Source organism: Loxodonta africana, chromosome 4 (genome assembly GCF_030014295.1).
Source record: "Loxodonta africana isolate mLoxAfr1 chromosome 4, mLoxAfr1.hap2, whole genome shotgun sequence".
Classification (NCBI taxonomy): Eukaryota; Metazoa; Chordata; class Mammalia; order Proboscidea; family Elephantidae; genus Loxodonta; species Loxodonta africana.
In genome coordinates this window covers 120289759-120304692 of record NC_087345.1, presented here as the reverse complement: position 1 = coordinate 120304692, position 14934 = coordinate 120289759, and the positions used below count along the sequence as shown (strand labels likewise).

Below are 14934 nucleotides of genomic sequence, written 5' to 3'. Positions count from 1 at the left end.
AAAAAAAAGTCTAAGGGAGAAAATTGGCTTCAGATAGACTCACGAAACTCCTGTGGTAATTGAAGTGGCCTTATTTCCCATCACAGAAGTTTCAGGAACCTATCCAAAGTCAACACTCCTTGGCCTTTTAATGATGTGAGCCTTGATAAAGTTTTATAATATTCAAGGAACTATTTCACTTGATAAGAAGAAACTTCAAAACAGTTGTTTATATTTATTCACTGTATTTTTTTCTTGCAAGCTCTTTTATTTCTAATTAATCAAATAATTTTTTCTTTCCCTTTTTTTAATTTTTAGGCAAATTCCTCTCCTCTCTTATAATATCACCAAGGAAATATTTGAAACAGTGTCAACCCTCTCAGCTATATAAAGAATGGCACATCATTGGCAAAGGGATCCAAACCCCAATGAATCACATGAAGAGCAGTATGGGCACCAAGACTCTCACTCTGTGAATCAACCCCTTCCTCCTAGCCAAATCAGTCTGGGTTTTGATCCAGTAGTAGATGAGTTAAGTAATAAAATTCCACTCTATAAGAGCAAAATTAAAGAAAACACCTTTTTTGTGCCCATTGCACCATATCGGGACTCAGAAGGACATTCATTAAATGAAACATCCCAAATATCTTTGAATGAAATTGCCTTGAAAAGCCCTGAACTCTCCTGGCAGCAATGTAGGGAAACACCAGTAATTGGTTTCAAGCCTTCTGTGCTACCAGAACCTCAAACTATGAATAAAGAAAGTTCCTGGGGAAACCCTAAAGGAAAATATGATGATGCTGATGATTATAGATTCAATAGTTCAGTTCCATCATTCACTAGTTTGGATAAAATTAATTCATGGGGAGAATTGGAAAATGAAGATCATAACTACCATATAGGATTTGAAAGTAGCATCCTTCCTACGTATCCATCCTTCTCAACTGACTTTAGGCCAAAAGAAAAGAATGAAAGGACTGAAAATACGGTCATAACAGAACCTTCTCTGGTGCACTCTGAAGAATCTTTTCTACCCAGGACGTGGGAAAATGCCTGGCCAAAGAATATAGAGGTATGTATGGACCTGAAAGAATCATTCAATAATGTAATGTAGACATGGCAATAAGCATAAATAAACTTAAATGGGAAAATCCAACTAATTAATATAATTTTTGAAAAAAGTCATTTATTGTTTACAAAGTCCAAGTTCTTGAACTAATGTTTGTTTTTTCTAAAGAAAGGGAAATTTTTAAAAAAATATATCATTTTTTAAGTTACAGATCAATCAGAATAAAATGTTAAAGTACTTATAATCATATTGGATAAAAATATAGTTGGAAGTTTGATAGTATCTTATATTCCTATTTTGTTGTTATGCATACACACAAACATCTATGCATTTCATTATACTTGTTTTTTGTCACACCGTTCTGATTTAAAACTTTATGTCATTATTGGTAGAAAGAATGTTTTACTCAGAGGCTTCTAAATTACACTGATGACAGGCAATTTCTACTGGGGATCATTCTTAGATATGGAAATTAAATAATCATTGAGCAACTCACCCTAATGTTTCATTAGCAGTTTCGAGTCATTTCAGAAACTATAAAGTTTCCTGAATAATATTTGAAGATTTCTCTATTTACACTGAATCTAGACACTAGTGAAGCAGGAAGTAAAGAGCAAAAAGAAGAAACTTGTCATTGCAGCTACAATTTACAAGACCATGACAGAAGTATTCTTAATTTATTCAACAACTCTTTATCAAGTCTTCCAAATATGTGTGTGATATGCTAGGCAGAACGGATACCAAGAAAAAAGACATGATAACTGATATCAGGAATAGCTAACTGTGTTGGCAAGACTAAAAAGATGTTGCCTTCTATAGGCTGAGAACCGAGTAGTGATTGTGTTTACCATATACAAGAAGTTGTATAGTACAGAAGTTTCAGATCAGCCAGAGAGGAAACAGGGCTAAAGACTTCAGGCATTGAATTGAGACCCCAGAAGGCCATTTCTTAAGAGTAAAAATCATGCTCTAAAGTAAGTACCACACCCACTAAATAGATCTAGCTTAAAAAAAAAATCAGGGTTGACAAGACTGTCTTAGTTATCTAATGTTGCTATTACAGAAATACCACAAATACATGGCTTTAACAAACAGATATTTATTTTCTCACAGTTTAGGAGGCTGGAAGTCTGAATTTAGAGTGCCGACTATAGGGGAAGGCTTTCTTTCTCTGTTGGCTCTGGAGGAAAGTCCTTTCTCTTCAGCTTCTGTTCTTGGGCAGTCTTCATGTGGCTTGGCATCCCTCTTCCCCCCTTCCCCCATCTCTACTCCGCTCACGTGTTTAATCTCTGTTATATCTCTAAAGAGATTGACTCAAAATACACCATACACCGTACACTAAACCTGCTCATTAACATAACAAAGACAACCCATTCCCAAATGGGATTGTAACCACGGGTATAGATGTTACAATGCATATTTTTTGGGGACATAATTCAATCCATAACATTCCACCCTTTGGCCACCCAAAATTCATGTCCTTCCTACATGCAAAACACATTCACCCCATCATATCATCCCTAAAGTCTTAAATAAATTCCTAGTCCAAAATCTCATTTTTCAAATCATCTAAATCAAATATGGGTAAGACTTTGGGCATATTCTATCCTGGGGCAAAATTCCTTTGTTTTTTATGAGAACCTGTAAAATCTAGACTACAAATTACCTGTTCCCAAAGCACAATGGTGGAACCGGCTCAAGGTAGATGTTTCCATTACAAATGGGAGAAATTGGAGGGAAAGAAGGGATAACAGGCACTAGGCAAGTCCAAAACCCAGCAGAACAATTGACATTAGCTCTCATCACTTGCAAATAATCCTGCTTTCTATGAGACCACCTGGGCAACGCCCCTGTCCTCCAGATTCTGGGCATTGGCCATGCCATTTGGATTCTGGATGCAGGCCCATTGGCCCTGGTTTCAGCTCCATCTTCCAGGCCCTCTAGGATGGCAACTCTGTTCCCTTGGCTTTAGGTGGCCACGTTCTCCTAGTGCATCTGAGTGGTGACTCCACCTCCTTGGCCCCAGCTGGCCCCGTTCTTCTTCCCTTGGGCATGCCAGTCCTGCCCCCTCAGCTTTGGGTGGCAGCCTCATCCCCCAGCACACCTTAATGGCAGTCCCACACTCCGAAACTGAGTTGGCAAAGATCTGACTCTTTGAAACCTAGAGGCTGTTGTAATTGTCTTTATTTAGAAATTGTGTATGGTTTAAGGGGATGTGTATAGGTGCCATGTTATGAAGGGGTGGACTGTAATGGTTAAGGTTTTGTATCAGCTTGGCTGGGCATGATTCTCGGTGGTTAGGCAGTTATGTAATGGTGTAATTTGGGAGTTATGTAATAATGTACTTTGGCAGTTATATAATGACGTATTCACCTTCTATTTTGTGAGCCAATGTAATCATCCCCCATTTTGTGATATGATGTGAGCAGCCAATCATCTGAAAAGGAAGTTTCTTTGGGTGTGTGACCTGCATCCAGTATGTATGGATGCTCTGGCAAAGCTCACTCACTTGCTCTGGATCCTGCATCTGGCTCATCATCATCTAACCTTCTATTCTTGGGACTTGAGCTGGCAGCCTGCCATACTGCCTATTGATCGTGGTGTTCATAAGCCTCTGCAGCCCATAAACCAGCAGCCTACCATCTGACCTGCCGATCTTGGATTTGTCAGCTCCTGCAGGAGAAGCCTCCATCCTGATGTGTGACCCAGGGACCTGGGGCTTACAAGCCTCTACAACCACATGAGCCATTTTCTTTGAGATGAACCGATATACATATGTTTCACTGGTTTTGCTTTTGTAGAGAATCCAGCCTAAGACAATGACCAAAAGGATCTTAACTGCCTGCCAGAGAAAACCATACACTTTGTAAAGAAGACAAAATAATCTTCAATATGTCATCTGCAGTGTCCAACATGTAACACAAAATACATAGATATGTAAATAATGAGGAAAATTTTACCCTACACTCAGGAAAGATGAAAGCAGTAGATAAAAAGAGACTCTGAGATAATCCAGGTGTGAGAATGAACAGATAGGGGCTTTAAAGTGGCTATTAAAAGTATGTTCAGGGAAATAAAGTAAAAGATGATCCTAATGAGTGAACAATAAGGAATAAAATTGTGGAGCCCTGGTGGTGAAGTGGTTAAATTAGAAAGAACAGGGCCCCAGAGTCTTGTGACACAATGTTGGTGTTAGGTGCTGTCGAATCATTTCCGACTCATAACAACCCTATGCACAAAAGAAAGAAACACAGCCTGGTCCTGTGCCATCCTCACAATCGTTGTTATGGTTGAGCTCATTGTTGCAGCCACTGTGTCAGTCTACCTCGTTGAGGGTCTTCCTCTTTTCTGCTGAGCCTGTACTTTGCTTAGCATGAGGTCCTTTTCCAGGGAGTGATCCCTCCTGACAACATGTCCACAGTTTGTAAGATGCAGTCTCACTATCCTTGCTTCTAAGGAGCATTCTGGTTGCACTTCTTCCAAAAGAGATTTGTTCATTCTTTTGGCAGTCCATGGTATATTCAATATTCTTCACTAACACCACAATTCAAAGGCATCCATTCTTCTTTGGTCTACCTTATTCATTGTCCAGCTTTCACATGCATACGATGCGATTGAAAATACCATGGCTTGGGTCAGGCACACCTTAGTCTTCAAGGTGACACCTTTCTTCTTCAACACTTTAAAGAGGTCCTTTGCAGCAGATTTACCCAATGCAATGCGTCTTTTGATTTCTTGACTGCTGCTTCCATGGCTGTTGATTGTGGATCCAAGTAAAATGAAATCCTTGACAACTTCAAACTTTTCTCCATTCATCATGATGTTGCTTATTGATTCAGTTGTGAGGATTTTTGTTTTCTTTATGTTGAGATGCAATCCATATTGAAGGCTGTGATCTCTGATTTTCATTAGTAAGTGCTTCAAGTCCTCTTCACTTTGAACAAGCAAGGTTGTGTCATCTGCATAACGCAGGTTGTTAATGAATCTTCCTCCAATCCTGATGCCCTGTTCTTCTTTGTATAGTGCAGCTTCTCCTATTATTTGCTCAGCATACAGATTGAATAGGTACGGTGAAAGGATGCAAACCTGAAACACACCTTTCCTGACTTTAAACCAATCACTATCCCCTTGTTCTGTCCGAACAGCTGCCCCTTGATCTATGTAAAGGTTCCTCATAAGCACAATTAGGTGTTCTGGAATTCCCATTCTTCGCAATGTTATCCATAATTTGTTATGATCCACACAGTCGAATGCGTTTGCATAGTCCACAAAACAGGTAAACATCCTTCTGGTCTTCACTGCTTTCAGCCAGGATCCATCTGACATCAGCAGTGATATCCCTCGTTCCACGTCCTCTTCTGAAACCAGCCTGAATTTCTGGCAGTTCCCTGTCAATATACTACTGCAGCCATTTTTGAATGATCTTCAGCAAAATTTTGCTTGTATGTGATATTAATGATTTTGTTCTGTAATTTCCACATCCAGTTGGATCACCTTTCTTGGGAATAGGTATAAATATGGATCTCTTCCAGTCAGTTGACCAGGAAGTTGTCTTCCAAATTTCTTGGCATAGATGAGTACGCACCTCCAGCACTGCATCTGTTTGTTGAAACATCTCAATTGATATTTCATCAATTCCTGGAGCCTTGTTTTTCACCAGTGCCTTCAGAGCAGCTTGGACTTCTTCCTTTAGTATTATCAGTGCCTGATCATATATTGCCTCTTGAAATGGTTGAACATCGACTAATTCTTTTTGGTATAATGACTCTGTGTATTCCTTCCGTCTTCTTTTGATGCTTCCTGCATCATTTAATATTTTCCCCATAGAATCCTTCACTATTGCAACTCAAGACAATGTTAAGGAGGCTCATATAGGGGCAATTCAAATGTTAGAGGGCAAGAAAAGAGGGAGAATAGGGAGAAAAGTTAATCTGAAGAAATAGTTGTCAGAAAATTTCTCAAATTTGGTGGAAAAAATCAAACTACAAATGTAAGAAACACATCAATCTCCAAACAGAATAAATGCAAAGACAGCCACACCTAGATTAATTATACCCTAAATCTGAAAACAAAAGGTAAAAAGAAAATCATAAAAGGAGGCAGGGAGCATGGGAAAGAGTTCATAGGGTAAAGCAGCTTCTGAATGAAAGACCGACTTCTCATCAGAAGCAATGGAAGCCAGAAGACAAAAAGAACCCATTCTTCTATATGCAGGAATATATATTTTAAATCTGCAAATGACATAAAGACATTACCTTATATTTGAAAGCCGAGGAAAAACATACACAGTTCCATAGCAAGAGCCTTGTGTGCAGGAGAAATGATATCAGCTGGAATCTTTCGGAAGGGACAAAGGCATTAGAAATGGTAAATATATTGAGAAGTATGAAATACTATTTTTTAATTTTTTTAAAAAGCCAGCTGAGAGGAGGGGCCAATATGGCGGATTAGGTAGACACTACCTTGGATCCCTCTTGCAACAAAGACTCGGAAAAACAAGTGAATCGGTCACATACATAACAATCTTCGAACCTTGAACAACAAACACAGATTTAGAGACAGAGAACGAACAAATACGGGGAAGCAGTGACTGTTTTCGGAGCCTGGAGCCAGAGTCCCAGTCAGGTAACCTTGGCGCTGGGCTTAGGTCTGGGCCCAGGGGAGCTGAACTCAAAATCTTGTGACGGCGCAAACAAGGGGTGCAGCCCTACCCCCCTGAAATGACTCTGGGAGGGGGCCTAGCCAGTCCACGCGGGCGGCGTGGCGAAGTGGCTGGTGGGAGAAGTCCCCGGGAGGCAGTAACTGGTTTTGGAGTCGGGAGTGCAGCGTCCCAGCAGGGGAACCTTGGCGCCGGGCTTTTCACTGGGCGCTGTCACAGCGCAAGCACGGGGCGCAGCCCTACTCCCCTGAACTAACCCCTGGAGAGGGCCCAGCCGGTCCACGGAGGCGGCACGGCGATGTGGCTGGCGGAACGAGAAGTCCCAGGAGGCAATGACTGATATTGGAATCGGGAGTGCAGTGACCCAGCAGGGGAACCTTGACACCAGGCTTTGGACTGGCAGCGGAGGATCTGACCGTGGCTTCAGTGGGCCAGACCCTCGGGGGCAATCTCCACACAGCCAGCACACATAGGCGACACGCCCCTCGGGAATCTCAGATACAATAGTCATTCCAAGCAAGACAAGCAACTTTGGCTATACTCCGAGGTGCTACTCTCCTGTTTCTCTGAACCCTCCCCCACCCTTCCTAGGCAGCTTCATTAACATTGGAATTTCCTGAGCCAGAGGGAGAACGGCTCCGGCTCCGTGACAGCTTTGATTTTCCCTTTTTTTTTTTGGTCTATTCCTAACGCATTCTTCCGGCCTGAGAGAAGGAACCACAAAAAACCCAGGGACCAAAAATCCATCCGTAATTGGACTAAAAACACAGAACCAGCTACAGCCAAGCATATATGATCCAAATCTCGGACTTTCATCCTTACAGGGAACAAGGTGGTGGTTATAATCCAAAGGCAGTTCTGATACGGATCTGACTGCATTTTTTTTTTACCGGATTTTCTGGAAAAACAAGTTTCCCAGGTCTGATATCTCTGCTTATTCAACAGAGCCCTAACTGACCCACAACAGGGAACTGAGGGCTGAAGCTCCCCCCAGACCACCTAGCCTCTTGCCTTAGGGGTCTAAGGAGGGTGACACCTACCAATAAGTAGAGGTACTTGCACTGGGGGCCTAAGGTACAGCTGCAGTGCCCTCCCACCAAGGTGCTATAGGAATAGAGATACCCCTACCTCACTGACACTTGGGGGAAGCCTGTCAGCATCCTGCCCCCCCTGGAGGGTGAACCCCAGCTGCTAATAGAATCTGGTGCACACAACTATCACCACTACTTCTCGAGGTGGATAGGTGTTAGGGTACAGCACACACTTGATGACCCAAAATCAGATTCTACTCAAGAATAGTGAATAGACTCAGGTATATATATCTGGCAACAGCCCAAACCAGCTGGTAACAGGTCATAAGTAAGTCAAGGGCTACAACAAACAAGACAGCACAATCTAGTAGCCCATCCACGTATATTGAAAGAAAACAAAACAAGATAAGACTCAGTGAGCAATTATAGAATAAACCACTACAAAAAAAAAAAAAATTTTTTTTTTTTTTTTTTTAATATTTATATCTTAGTGATGGCTCGGAGACAGCAGTCAATATCAAACCACATAAAGAAGCAGACCATGACAGCTTCTCCAACCCCCCAAACAAAAGAATCAAAATCTTTCCCAAATGAAGATACAATCCTGGAATTATCAGATACAGAATATAAAAAACTAATTTACAGAATGCTTCAAGACATCAGGGATGACCTCAGAAACGAAATAAGGCAAACTGCAGAAAAAGCCAAGGAACACACTGATAAAAGAGTTGAAGAACTCAAAAAGATTATTCAAGAACATAGTGGAAAAATTAATAAGTTGCAAGAATCCACAGAGAGACAGCATGCAGAAATCCAAAAGATTAACAATAAAATTACAGAATTAGACAACGCAATAGGAAGTCAGAGGAGGAGACTCAAGCAATTAGGATGCAGACTGGGAAATCTGGAGGACCAGGGAATTAACACCAACATAGCTGAAAAAAAATCAGATAAAAGAATTAAAAAAAATGAAGAAACCCTAAGAATCATGTGGGACTCTATCAAGAAGGATAACTTGTGTGTGATTGGAGTCTCAGAACTGGGAGGGAGGACAGAAATCACAGAGAAAATAGTTGAAGATCTGCTGACAGAAAACTTCCCTGACATCATGAAAGATGAAAGTATATCTATCCAAGATGCTCATCGAACCCCATTTAAGATTGATCCAAAAAGAAAAACACCAAGACATATTATCATCAAACTTGCCAAAACCAAAGATAAAGAGAAAATTTTAAAAGCAGCCAGGGAGAAAAGAAAGGTCTCCTTCAAGGGAGAATCAATAAGAATAAGTTCAGACTACTCAGCAGAAACCATGCAGGCAAGAAGGCAATGGGATGACATATACAGAGCACTGAAGGAGAAAAACTGCCAGCCAAGGATCATATATCCAGCAAAACTCTCTCTGAAATATGAAGGCAAAATTAAAATATTTACAGATAAACACAAGCTTAGAGAATTTGCAAAAACCGAACCAAAGCTACAAGAAATACTAAAGGAAATTGTTTGGTCACAAAACCAATAATATCAGATACCAGCACAACACAAGGTCACAGAACAGAACATCCTGAATTCAACTCAAGTAGGGAAATCACAAAAACAAATTAAGTTTAATTAAAAAAAAAATGCTCATAACAGGGAATCATTGAAGTCAATATGTAAAAGATCACAATGATCAAAAAGAGGGACTAAATACAGGTGGCATAGAACTGCCATATGGAGAGTGATACAAGGCGATATAGGACAATACAAGTTAGGTTTTTACTTAGAAAGATAGGGGTAGATATTAAGGTAACCACAAAGAGGTATAACAACTCCATAACTCAAGATAAAAGCCAAGAAAAACGTAATGACTCAACAAACATAAAGTCAAACACTACGAAAATGAGGATCTCACAATTTGCTAAGAAAAACGTCTCAGCACAAAAAAGTAAGGGGAAAAATGAAATTGTCAACACCACACATAAAAAGGCATCAAAATGACAACACTAAACACTTATTTATCTATAATTATGCTGAATGTAAATGGACTAAATGCACCAATAAAGAGACAGAGAGTCTCGGTCTGGATAAAGAAACACGATCCGTCTATATGCTGCCTACAAGAGACACACCTTAGACTTAGAGACACAAACAAACTAAAACTCAAAGGATGGAAAAAAATATATCAAGCAAACAATAAGCAAAAAAGAAGAGGAGTAGCAATATTAATTTCTGACAAAATAGACTTTAGACTTAAATCCACCACAAAGGATAAAGAAGGACACTATATAATGATAAAAGGGACAATTGATCAGGAAGACATAACCATATTAAATATTTACGCACCCAGTGACAGGGCTGCAAGATACATAAATCAAATTTTAACAGAACTGAAAAGTGAGATAGACACCTCCACAATTGTAGTAGGAGACTTCAACACACCACTTTCGGAGAAGGACAGGACATCCAGTAAGAAGCTCAATAGAGACACGGAAGACCTAATTACAACAACCAACTTGACCTCATTAACTTATACAGAACTCTCCACCCAACTGCTGCAAAGTATACTTTTTTTTCTAGCGCACATGAAACATTCTCTAGAATAGACCACATATTAGGTCATAGAACAAACCTTTGCAGAATCCAAAACATCGAAATATTACAAAGCATCTTCTCAGACCACAAGGCAATAAAACTAGAAATCAATAACAGAAAAACTAGGGAAAAGAAATCCAATACTTGGAAACTGAACAATACCCTCCTGAAAAAAGACTGGGTTATAGAAGACATCAAGGAGGGAATAAGGAAATTCATAGAATGCAACGAGAATGAAAATACTTCCTATCAAAACCTCTGGGACACAGCAAAAGCAGTGCTCAGAGGCCAATTTATATCGATAAATGCACACATACAAAAAGAAGGAAGAGCCAAAATCAGAGAACTGTCCCTACAACTTGAACAAATAGAAAGTGAGCAACAAAAGACTCCATCAGGCACCAGAAGAAAACAAATAATAAAAATTAGAGCTGAACTAAATGAATTAATTTAGAGAACAGAAAAACAATTGAAAGAATTAACAAAGCCAAAAGCTGGTTCTTTGAAAAAATTAACAAAATTGATAAACCATAGGCTAGACTGACTAAAGAAATACAGGAAAGGAAACAATAACCCGAATAAGAAACGAGAAGGGCCACATCACAACAGACCCAACTGAAATTAAAAGAATCATATCAGATTATTACGAAAAATTGTACTCTAACAAATTTGAAAACCTAGAAGAAATGGATGAATTCCTGGAAAAACACTACCTACCTAAACTAACACGTTCAGAAGTAGAACAACTAAATAGACCCATAACAAAAAAAGAGATTGAAAGGGTAATGAAAAAACTCCCAACAAAAAAAAGCCCTGACCCGGACGGCTTCACTGCAGAGCTCTACCAAACTTTCAGAGAAGAGTTAACACCACTACTACTAAAGGTATTTCAAAGCATAGAAAATGACGGAATACTACCCAACTCATTCTATGAAGCCACCATCTCCCTGATACCAAAACCAGGTAAAGACATTACAAAAAAAGAAAATTACAGACCTATATCCCTCATGAACATAGATGCAAAAATCCTCAACAAAATTCTAGCCAATAGAATTCAACAACATATCAAAAAAATAATTCGCCACTACCAAGTGGGATTTATACCAGGTATGCAAAAAAAAAAAAAAGTATTATTTTTTTTTTGCAAGGCTGGTTTAATATCAGCAAAACCATTAATGTAATCCACCACATAAATAAAACGAAAAACAAAAACCACCTGATCTTATCAATTGATGCAGAAAAGGCATTTGACAAAGTCCAACACCCATTTATGATAAAAACTCTCACCAAAATAGGAATTGAAGGAAAATTCCTCAACATAATAAAGGGCATCTATGCAAAGCCAACAGCCAACATCACTTTAAATGGAGAGAACCTGAAAACATTTCCCTTGAGAACGGGAACCAGACAAGGATGCCCTTTATCACCGCTCTTATTCAACATTGTGCTAGAGGTCCTAGCCAGAGCAATTAGGCTAGACAAAGAAATAAAGGGCATCCGGATTGGCAAAGAGGAAGTAAAATTATCTCTATTTGCAGATGACATGATCTTATACACAGAAAACCCCAACGAATCCTCCAGAAAACTACTGAAACTAATAGAAGAGTTTGGAAGAGTCTCAGGTTATAAGATAAACATACAAAAATCACTTGGATTCCTCTACATCAACAAAAAGAACATCAAAGAGGAAATAACCAAATCAATACCATTCACAGTAGCCCCCAAGAAGATACAATACTTAGGAATAAATCTTACCAAGGATGTAAAAGACCTATACAAAGAAAACTACAAAGCTCTACTACAAGAAATTCAAAAGGACATACTTAAGTGGAAAAACATGCCTTGCTCATGGATAGGAAGACTTAACATAGTAAAAATGTCTATTCTACCAAAAGCCATCTATACATACAATGCACTTCCGATCCAAATTCCAATGTCATTTTTTAAGGTGATAGAGAAACAAATCACCAGCTTCATATGGAAGGGAAAGAAGCCTCGGTTAAGCAAAGCATGACTGAAAAAGAAGAAAGTGGGAGGCCTCACTCTACCTGATTTCAGAACCTATTATACAGCCAAAGTAGTCAAAACAGCTTGGTAGTAGTACAACAACAGGCACATAGACCAGTGGAACAGAATTGAGAACCCAGATATAAATGAATCCACATATGAGCAGCTGATATTTGACAAAGGCCCAGTGTCAGTTAGTTGGGGAAAAGATAGTCTTTTTAACAAATGGTGCTGGCATAACTGGATATCCTTTTGCAAAAAAATGAAACAGGACCCATACCTCACACCAAGCACAAAAGCTAACTCCAAGTGGATCAAAGACCTAAACATAAAGACTAAAACCATAAAGATCATGGAAGAAAAAAGAGACAACCTTAGGAGCCCTAGTACAAGTCATAAACAGAATACAAAACATTACCAAAAATGACGAAGAGAAACCAGATAACTAGGAGCTCCTAAAAATCAAACACCTATGCTCATCTAAAGACTTCACCAAAAGAGTAAAAAGACCACCTACAGACTGGGAAAGAATTTTCAGCTATGACATCTCCGACCAGTGCCTGATCTTTAAAATCTACATGATTCTGTGAAAACTCAACCACAAAAAGACAAACAACCCAATCAAGAAGTGGGCAAAGGATATGAACACACACTTCACTAAAGAAGATATTCAGGCAGCTAACAGGTACATGAGAAAATGCTCTCGATCATTAGCCATTAGGGAAATGCAAATTAAAACCACGATGAGATTCCATCTCACTCCAACAAGGCTGGCATTAATCCAAAAAACACAAAAGAATAAATGTTGGAGAGGTGGCGGAGAGATTGGAACTCTTATACACTGCTGGTGGGAATGTAAAATGGTACAACCAGTTTGGAAATCTATCAGGCGTTATCTTAAACAGTTAGAAATGGAACTACCATACAACCCAGAAATCCCACTCCTCGGAATATACCCTAGAGAAACAAGAGCCTTCACACAAACAGATATATCCACACCCATGTTTATTGCAGCTCCGTTTACAATAGCAAAAAGCTGGAAGCAACCAAGGTGTCCATCAACGGATGAATGGGTAAATAAATTGTGGTATATTCACACAATGGAATACTACGCATCGATAAAGAACAGTGATGAATCTGTGAAACATTTCATAACATGGAGGAACCTGGAAGGCATTATGCTGAGCGAAATGAGTCAGAGGCAGAAGGACAAATATTGTATAAGACCACTATTACAAGATCTTGAGAAATAGTATAAACTGAGAAGAACACATATTTTTGTGGTTATGAGGGGGGGAGGGAGGGAGGGCGGGAGAGGGTTTTTTACTAATTAATTAGTAGATAAGAACTGCTTTAGGTGAAGGGAAGGACAACACTCAATACATGGAAGGTCAGCTCAATTGGACTGGACCAAAAGCAAAGAAGTTTCCGGGATAAAATGAATTCTTCAGAGGTCAGCGGAGGAAGGGCGGGGGTTTGGAGACCATGGTTTAAGGGGACTTCTAAGTCAATTGGCAAAATAATTCTATTATGAAAACATTCTGCATCCCACTTTGAAATGTGGCGTCTGGGGTCTTAAATGCTAACAAGCGGCCATCTAAGATGCATCAGTTGGTCTCAACCCACCTGGAGCAAAGGAGAATGAAGAACACTAAGGTCACACGACAACTAAGAGCCCAAGAGACAGAAAGGGCCCCATGAACCAGAGACCTACATCATCCTGAGACCAGAAGAACTAGTTGGTCCCGGGCCACAATCGATGACTGCCCTGACAGGGAGCACAACAGAGAACCCCTGAGGGAGCAGGAGATCAGTGGGATGCAGACCCCAAATTCTCATAAAAAGACCATACTTAATGGTCTGACTGAGACTAGAGGAATCCCGGCGGTCATGGTCCCCAAACCTTCTGTTGGCACAGGACAGGAACCATCCCGGAAGACAACTCATCAGACATGAAAGGGAGTGGTCAGCGGGTGGGAGCGAGACGCTGATGAAGAGTGAGCTAATTAAATCAGGTGGACACTGGAGACTGTGTTGGCATCTCCTGTCTGGAGGGGGGATGGGAGGATAGAGAGAGTTGGAAGCTGGCAAAATTGTCATGAAAGGAGAGACTGGACGGGCTAACTCATTAGGGGGAGAGCAAGTGGAAGTACGGAGTAACATGTATATAATCTTATATGTGACAGTCTGACTTGATTTGTAAACGTTCACTTGAAGCTCAATAAAAATTAATTTAAAAAAAAAGAGATTGTGAAAGCAAAAAAAAAAAAAAACTCAAAAAATAAAAAAGCTAGCTGACTGTTTAAAGCAAACTAATGATATTTTATTGTGTATGTAGGTGAAAAATATATGACAATGATAGCATAAAGGATGAGAGGGGGTCAGTGTAATTTTACTAGCGTAAATTCCTATATTTTAAATGCAGTAGTACAACATTAACTCTAAGTAGACTGTGATACATTAAGGATGTACATTAGAATCCCTAGAGCAACCACTAAAAAGTAATTTGAAGAAGAAACCTAAAAATCCAAACGAATACTTAAAAGGAAATAGAAAAAAAAAATAAACCAAATGAAAGGAGAAATAATAGAACAAAATAAAACAGGAGAGACAAA

General features: G+C 39.6%; 1 protein-coding gene across 2 annotated transcripts in view; it reads left to right on the top strand.

Moving 5' to 3' along the window:
* Window positions 1–210: 210 nt before the first annotated feature.
* Window positions 211–14934, top strand: part of PIK3C2G (phosphatidylinositol-4-phosphate 3-kinase catalytic subunit type 2 gamma) — a 389187-nt gene continuing 374463 nt past the window's right edge. For both annotated transcript variants that reach the window (XM_064284537.1, XM_064284535.1), the window contains exon 1: window positions 211–1051. In XM_064284537.1, the coding sequence (XP_064140607.1) occupies window positions 374–1051 (678 nt within the window). In that variant the 5' untranslated portion in view covers window positions 211–373. The remainder of the gene's footprint in view (window positions 1052–14934) is intronic.